At 49.1% G+C, this 8,394-nt stretch overlaps 1 protein-coding gene across 1 annotated transcript; it reads right to left on the bottom strand.

The window, feature by feature from the left end:
* Positions 1 to 1,979: 1,979 nt before the first annotated feature.
* SOX3 (SRY-box transcription factor 3) lies at positions 1,980 to 8,139 on the bottom strand. Its single transcript, XM_061598720.1, has one exon. It carries the CDS (start codon positions 7,877 to 7,879, stop codon positions 6,842 to 6,844), a length of 1,038 nt encoding a protein of 345 aa, XP_061454704.1. The 5' UTR covers positions 7,880 to 8,139; the 3' UTR covers positions 1,980 to 6,841.
* Positions 8,140 to 8,394: the final 255 nt, after the last annotated feature.

The following is an 8,394-nucleotide window of genomic DNA, read 5'->3' as shown; positions in this document are numbered from 1 at the left end:
GAAAGTACTTCTTCACAGCACACAGTTAAACTATGGAACTGGCTCCCACAAGAGGTAGAGCTGGCCACCAACTTGAATGGCTTTAAAAGAGGATTGGACAAATGCATGGGGTAAAAGGATATCAGTGGCTACTAGCCATAATGGCTAGGCTCTGCCTCCTTAGAGGCAGCGTGCTTCTGAATATACACACACCATCAATATACACTTTTTCATGCTTTTTTTCATTCTTCAAAATTAGACTGGCATTCCTCACTTCTTGAAAGCAAGTGTTTTCAGAACCTTTTTTTTTAAAAAAAGAGGAAAATTATTTTATTTAATTAATTTTGAATTATTAATTCATCTCTCTACTCTCCCGAAATAAGGACCAGCATCCTATTCTAATGCAAGTTCCAGTGACAATTCCCACTGGAGCAATAATCCCCTTTCACTTTCACACTTACTTCTGATCATACAAGCACAGGATTGCACTCTGTGGCTACACTTATTTGGGCATATGCCCCGTTGAATGCAGTGGGGCTTAGCGCTATAGATGCTTACTCAGAAGCGAGTCAGTTGTAGTCAACTTCTTTCTAAACAGGACCCAGGCTGTTTCAGGTTGTCAGATCATTTTCAAAAAAGTAAAATGGCATCCTTCCCTGTGGGGCTAAAAATATAATATCAAAATGATTGCATGATATGCTGCTCTTAAGTGGTACCCCAACCTCTATCTGAGCTTGCTTGTCTTATCTTACTAGAAGGATGGTTTCAGGGGACTGTTCCACCGGATTTTGGCTGGGTTGAAGGTCTTGAATTGTAAGCTGATTGGGGCAGAAACCTTGCTCTGCTTAAGCTAATCTTCGAACACCATTTCCATTAGGAATGCTCCATAAATAAAATAATATTCTAGTTTTATGTAGTTATAATCACATAGGAACATTGTGGATGCCCTCTGATGAGTCTGCTAACTTCCTCCCCCCCCAAAAAAAGACCCAGAAAGAAGATTCACGTGCTTCCTTGTAGATTTATTTTCTCTAGCCCTTCTGCATGCAGAAACAGGCCCACTTACCCCCAACCTCTCCGAGGCCCAAAAAGACCCCACGGCATTGAAAGAAAACGCAGATATAGCATAGAGCTTTTAAAACCAAGCTTAACAGGTGTGGCAAAGCTTATTCCCTTCAGCGATTGATTGCAAAGGGCAGGAACAGGTACCAGCCTAGCCGCCTCCCTGCAAAAATGAGGGGCCCTCAGCTCTGCCACCAGGAACGGGGCCCTCCACGTTATTACCCCAAGCGGGCTGGCAGGCTGACCAGGCTTGGGCGAGCAGGGAGGGAGATTTCTCAAGAGCCTCCCTGTCCAAACGCGAATGAGCAGCGCAGGCTCCAGCTGAATTTGCCCGACTCAAAGGTTTAGAAAGGAGGGAATCGAAGGGGGGGGGGCAAGCATTTGCCCCGACATAAGAAAGGAGAAACGGCCGCACACACGTCCACCCTCCCTCCCGTCGAACTAAAGTCAAACTCCCGCGGATGGGCGCAGCGTTTAGAAAGAGGGGAAGGGGGGCAGACTTGTTGCATCTATGAGAATAAGATGGGTTGTATTTATTTTGTTTCTCATTTCGGGGGGGGGGACAGTTGAGAGCAGCGTTTTAAAAATGGAATGAAAAATCCGATCCGTTTTAAGTCTCTAACCATCACCAGGGAAAATGGGGTTTTTGGAGAGGCTCCAAGCGGGCGCGCGACTTTCCTAAAGTTCGTTTCCCTTCGCTCTCCGGATTGAAAGGAAGATGGGGTGGCCCCCCTCCCGGTATTTTGTCGCTCCCAGGCGCACATTGCTTGCTTTTTTATTGTACTGGGGGGGGAAGCAGCAGGGGAAAAGCGCTGCCGAGGTTTCCCCCTCCCCCTCCGGAAAGGAGTCCCAAATTTTGCAAAGAAGATTCAGCCCAGAGCTTCAGTCCCTCCCGTTTGTACAGCCTTGGACGTTAAGTTCTGTTCAAAATCCAGATGACTAACAGTGCAATCCAGTACACGTCTACTTAGAAGTAAGGTCCATTGGGTTCTATGGGACTTACTCCCAGCTAAGTGTGTACTGGACTGCAGCCTTAGTTTGGGGAAAACTTCTAGGACGGGGCTGCATTAAAAGTGAGAGCGCGGGACCCCACAAGCGAAAAGCAGCGGGGTGAGCCCTGGGAGAGAAATGGCTTGAGTTTTCTTACTTGGAGGGGGTGGTTAAGGGAATTCCTTGCAAGAAAATCGGGGAAGGAAAGACAGAGGAAAAGCAAGAGACCCAAATCCACATCCTCTTCTCCGCCCCCAGCATCCAAGTGTTATGTTCTCCACTAATTGCGGCGGAGGGGGCAGTGTAAGAGAAAAGGCCCCCCACTCCACACACAGGAAATTTGGTCCAAAAATAACGCAGAGTAGTGGGACACCCTGAAGACTTTTATAAAACACATTTATTGCGGGGTAACCCTTTGTGGACTCTTCCGCAGATGCGTGAAGTTGATCCTCCCAAGGGGCAGGTTGATACTGAGGGCGCAGAGAAAACGATGGTTGGACTCAAATAAAATAATAATTAAAAATGAAGCTTGAACGAGACACACAAACGTTGCCACGACTGTCCGGAAGGTTTCTCTTTCCCCCATCCCCAGGAAAAAAAAATCCGATTTGCTCAAAAGTCAGCAGAACGGCCTAGTTAAAAAGGCGCCGTGTGCTCAGTTACTCGAGAGTAAAGCCCCCTGCAGACTCCGTGGGATTTCCCGCTGCGTAAATACGTGTGGATTATCTCCCCTCAAAATCAAATTACTCTGGTTTAAAGAGAGAGGGAAACAGAATTTAGGAAAGGGCATCAAAACACGGAAAATCTTAACGCCATTTTATGGAATTTACTGAAAGGTAAACTTTAAAAAGTAAATGTGATAGCGCCCTGAATATGTGTCGCGTTACAAACTATCAAGAGGGTGAAGAAATTCAACCCAAGCATTTCCTCGCCTGTTTGAAAAGTGAAACTCGGCTTATTGGGGATAGGAGGGAAAGGAGTCCCCTTTGAGCTACCAACCCAGACTCCAAAAGGAGAAACCGAGTTTGTTTTTTTGTTTTAAAACGCATTTTTGCCCACTGTCTGATTTCGATTGTAAGCTGCTGTGGGCAGAGATCTATTTGTTCCTCTCTCCCATCTGACATTAAATCTACCTGTAGTGCCATTTTGTTCTAAAAAAAATTCTAGCAGGCCAAAGGGAGCCAGGTGCTATTTGAGATGAGATTTAAAAGCACAGGCGCTTTCCAAGGTATTCTTGCATCTAAAAAGAATCGATTCTCACAAGTTTCTTGTTTTTTAACCCAACATATTTAAAAGCTTCGAGAGAAAGTGCGTGGAACACACCCGCACGCAACATTAAACTAATGAAATACGATGATTTGCAAACACAATAAAAGCGGTTCAATTATTTAGAGCTTTCGGGCCTCCTGTCCCCTAATTCATTTTTAATAGAGTCTAATGTGAAGGTTTCTCCAACCGGATTTATACAACTGTAAATATTTCAGAGCAAGAGACCCTGAACAAGCCTCTCTCAAATTACTCCTCGGCTTAAAAAGTGAAGGAAGCGACCGAGGCTAAGAAAAGATTCAGAGGGTGGAGGGTGAATCGGTTGGTGGAGAAAGCAACAAGTTCTTCGAGAGAAAGTTTTTTGGAAGAGAAGGAAAAGAGACCACACCGGAAAATTCGGTTGCCTTTCTCCTACCCAACTGGGCAAAGCCTTTTGGTTTCCTCCTGGGCTCCCCCAAAACTCATTTAACTTTTTAAAAGGCCGCGATCCCCACTGCAGTTCCTTTCAGACCAAAACGAGCCCGATCCTCTTGCCTGTTTCATGCGACACCAAGTCCCACCCAGGTCAATAGGATTTACTCTCAAGGCAGCGCGCCTTCAGGATCTCGGCCTCGGCCTTCAGGTGCGATGGTAGATCCAAAGCCAGTCTCGGCGCGTTGACTCCTGAGCAGACGGGCAAACGGATCGGGCTGTCAAAGGCGGTGTTCTTCCTGCTGTTTACGGCACGTTCCTTTTAAAACCATTCCCTTCCAATGCAGAGCGACTCCGGATTGGGGTCCATCAAAACCCCGGCGATGGGTGGCAATACTTAAAACAGCAAAAAGTCTAAGGAAGGAACGGGAACCCTTCAAGCAAAGAACCAGTGACTCTTCATAGATCTATCACCTTCAGGAGCGAATGCAACCGGCGGAGTACTTTTGCCAAGACGTCTCCTCCCCCCCCTCCCAAAAAAATCAGAGAACTGCAGAGAAAATTTGGGAATTCCATAGGGACCATTTAAAAAAAGAGAAGCTGGATGGAGCCCGATCTCACGTGTGTTTACACGAGTAAAATCTCTCTCCCCCCCTCCCCCTTTTAAAGAGACTTTAGATCTGTTGCAATCTCAGGACAATTTTTGAACTTTTTTTTTTTTTTAAGAGTGGGGAATTTTAAATCGCATTCACATGTAAACCAAATTAAGAATGTTTTAAATATGTATACTTGAATTGCAGACTGGGAGGATGCAATGCTCAAAGCAGGTCTTTAGGAAAACGGTCTTTCTTCTGCAAATCAAAGAGTCGGGCTGGAGGCTCGCACCGAAGCACATCTGGGTTTAGCTTTCCTTCCTCTTCCAACGCGAGAGCAGATCTTAAAACCAGATTAACGACCCCTTAGCAGAGCAACATTAAAAGGCGCTGCATAAAGTTGTCAGCCTCCGTCCATGAGAAGCAGGCATTGCCTCCCCACGGTCTTACTCCTAGGCGGGGAAGGTTACTTTGAAGGCTGAAGGCCCACCAAGTTCGATGGGATTGCTTCCGAGTGTGGGTGCGATCCATAACTCACTTAAAGTGCAAATAAGGCAGTTTAAGAAACAGATTTACAGAGGAATCCTGTGCACGGTTTACTCGTAAATCCGAGTGCAATGAGAGTTTGCTCCTTTTGAGGATTGCAGCCTTTGCCCCCACGCAATTCAGACCCCAGCAAAAACAGCGATCCTGATAGTTATATATCTGCCTGTCCCTCTAGCCTCAAGAAAATTTACTTTTAAGTAGCCCTTCAAGAAACCCCATAAAAAGCTGCTTAAATGTTTCCTGGGCAAAGGCTGCAATCTACTGCACGTTTACTTGAGTAAACATTTTTGAAGAGGCGCAGGGCTCACTGGAGACGGATAGGATCAGATTGAAATCCCCACGGAACCACCGCAGCCCGATCCTAAGCAGGGCTTTCCCGAAGCAAACGCCTCCGTGACTTACTCCGGTGGCCACCCTTTCCGCACTCAGCCAGATTTTACTTCGGAATTAAAACGCGCGCTGTTAACAACCAAGGATCGGGGCTCCTGATCACCATGGATTTCCCACACCCCAATCCCAGCAGCAGCCCACTGAGCCACTTACTCCAGAGTAGGACCAACGAGGCCAAGGCAGTTTTTTCCGTTTCTCCAGAAACCTTTCCACCTCTTTTAACAAGAAACGCCAGACACACATCCGAAGCGCCTGTTATAAAATTTATTGTTCTCTCTTAAAGTTCTTTCTTTGAGGGGAGGAAGGAGAGGGAGGGAGGGGGGGGAGGAAGGAGAGGGAGGGAGGGGGGGAGGAAGGAGAGGGAGGGAGGGAGGGAGGGGGGGAGGGAGGGAGGGAGGGAGGGGGGGAGGGAGGGAGGAGAGACAAGTTCTCTTCAAAGAAACCAGAGGACACGCACACAAAAATAACCTAAATGATCGGTTTCGCGGAGTTGATATGTTCTGTTCCAAACTATTCCACGATCAAATCCACAAATACGAGAGAAAAAATGAGGGGGGGGGAGATTTACAGAAATGTACAAGCGCCACGAAGACGACTAGAAAAGGTCCTCTCCTCTTGCCGTCAGCAGCGGATTCTTTTCCCTCAAAATATTAAAGTCACATTACTCGACCAAAAATGCCTTTTCTCATTTCAAAATTCCCTGTCAGTTGTTTCACACACCCAACTGATAACTTAACATTTTACTGTACTTAACATGTTATGTGTTAATATGTAAAATGTTAAGTGCGTTTTACATATTAACACATAAAATGTTACAAGTTACCTCAAACGCTCCCCAAATCTTCTTTCCATCCACGCCCTCCCTCAAAAGAAGTTTACTCACAAGTAAGCCCATTTGAGTTCCGAAAGGATAACTAAACTTGACTAACTTCAGAGTAAACGGAAGGTTTGAAATCGGATCAGTTAGCCCACGAATGCCTACATAGCGATATATATTTTAAAAAGGGGGTTACATATATTTATATATTTTAAAAAATTAAAAGGCTCCAGACAGGTTTTTAAAGGAGGGAGCGGTAAAGAAACGAAATTATTCTGCCCCGAACAATTAAAGATAAAATGTAAACATTTAAGAAGATGGAGACCAGCTGACCATGTTCTCCTTACCCTCCTCAAATTTATACCACCACCCCCAAAAAACCAAATTGCTGTATATCTGGAGAGGGCTGGAAATTTCGCATCAGTTGAGTTGTGCTCTGTTTCAGACGAACAATTCGCTCCCTCTCTCCTTTACACCTCAAAGAAGAGGGGAAGAGTTCGGGAAAGTTCACTTTACCTTGCTTTCTGGCGCCCATCCCCACACCATAAACGCCCATCCCCAAACCATAAACTTCAATTGCTTGGAAGTTACCAGGGACAGACAGCGGCTAAAATGAGAGTTAAGACTTCTGGTCGGGCCTCCGTCTAGGTTGAGGGATGTGCGTTGGGAAAAGTCCAAAAGGCTGCCCCGGCAGACCGGAATGGGCGACCTCCCGTTCTCCCAAACAGTAGACGGGACGTAGGGTGACAGCATTTTGAGGAAGTGGGAGACCGGAAAGGAGCCACGGCTAAATATGAGTTAGTGGTACGGTGCCGTTGACAGCAGTCCCGGCGCTTTGATAGTGTTGATGGACGCTGTGTAGCCTGGTGCCCTGGAGCGCCGACGGGTCGGTCGCGTCACCCCCCGGGGGAAGGTACATACTGATCATATCCCTCAAGTCGCCCAAACAGGCCCTCTGGGAGTGCGAAGCAATGGCCGGCGGCGGCGAGCTGGGCTCGGATTTCACCACCGAACTCATAGTCCCTAAACTCATCGAGTGCCCCGACGGTTGCTGGCCATAGGCGGCCGCCGCCGCTGCAGCGGCCGCAGGAGACATGCTGTAGGTGGAGGCGGCAGCACTCATGTAGGGTTGCGCGCTGGACATGATGGGGCTGTACTGAAGGCCGCTCACGTCGTAGCGGTGCATGGGCTGGAGCTGCGCGTTGCCCATCGCCGGGTGTTGGCTGTAGCCCAGCTGCTCGGGCATCAGGGAGGCATACGCGCCATTGGGCCAGCCGTTCATGTGCGCGTAAGAGTCCAGGCGCTGCCCGACCCCGACGGGGCTGCTCACTCCGCCTCCCCCTGCGCCTCCCGGGGCCAGCAGGTTCCCCGGCAGAGAGTACTTGTCCTTCTTGAGCAGCGTCTTGGTCTTCCGACGTGGCCGGTATTTATAATCCGGATATTCCTTCATGTGGACGGCGCGGAGCCGCTTGGCCTCGTCGATGAAGGGACGCTTCTCCGAGTCGCTCAGCAGCTTCCAGTCCGCGCCTAGCCGCTTGGAGATCTCTGAGTTGTGCATTTTGGGGTTCTCTTGGGCCATCTTGCGCCTCTGGCCTCGAGACCACACCATGAAGGCGTTCATCGGCCTCTTGACGCGGTCCTGGTCGGCGGCGCCATTCCCTGCACCGCCGCCGCCACCACCTCCGCCACCACCTCCACCACCACCACCGCCGACCCCGCCGCCGCCGCCTCCTTTGCCGTTGCTTCCCGGAACGCCGTTGCCAACCGAGCCTCCCCCAGGGTTAGTCTGGGGCCCCTTTAGCTCACTCTCCAGCATGCTGTACATGGCTGGGGAGGACAGGAGGTGCGCCAGCGTGGCTGCCAGGGGTGGGGAGATCTCAGACTAACAAGAAAAAAGCAAGAACCATACAAAAAGAGGCTCACAGCCCCGGCTGCTAACTTCTCTTCTGCAGCGTAGCCCGGTCGGAGAAGCTGCTCGACTTTCGCGCTGCCGCTTTTTCTTCCGACGGCTCCTTCCGCAAGCGCTGCCCGTGAGCTAAACTCTCCGGCCCTATCCAAGCGCGAGGCTTTCTCTCCGGGCCATTTGATTGACGGCCTATAAATGAGAAGCCGCTGGCCAATCAGAGCGCACACCTCGATAGGCCCCTGACGCGGAGGAAAATTGACCAGGAACTCAAGCCGCCCCCTTCCCTCCCGCACCCTGTCCAAAGTTGCAAGTGTTAGGGGGCTCCTCTTCCCCCTAGAGCCCCCTTTTCGCCCCAACCCCCGCGACGTGTATTTATAATGGAGAAACACCACACTGGCTCCTTCTTCACCATCGTTGATATTATTTGAGTGGGC

This window comes from Rhineura floridana, chromosome 16, assembly GCF_030035675.1.
Source record: "Rhineura floridana isolate rRhiFlo1 chromosome 16, rRhiFlo1.hap2, whole genome shotgun sequence".
Lineage (NCBI taxonomy): Eukaryota > Metazoa > Chordata > Lepidosauria > Squamata > Rhineuridae > Rhineura > Rhineura floridana.
This window is presented reverse-complemented; position numbering and strand designations above follow the sequence as displayed.

What these genes read in the sequence shown, in the direction of transcription:
- SOX3 (XM_061598720.1), bottom strand. Translation starts at nt 7,879, where the DNA reads ATGTACAGCATGCTGGAGAGTGAGCTAAAGGGGCCCCAGACTAACCCT.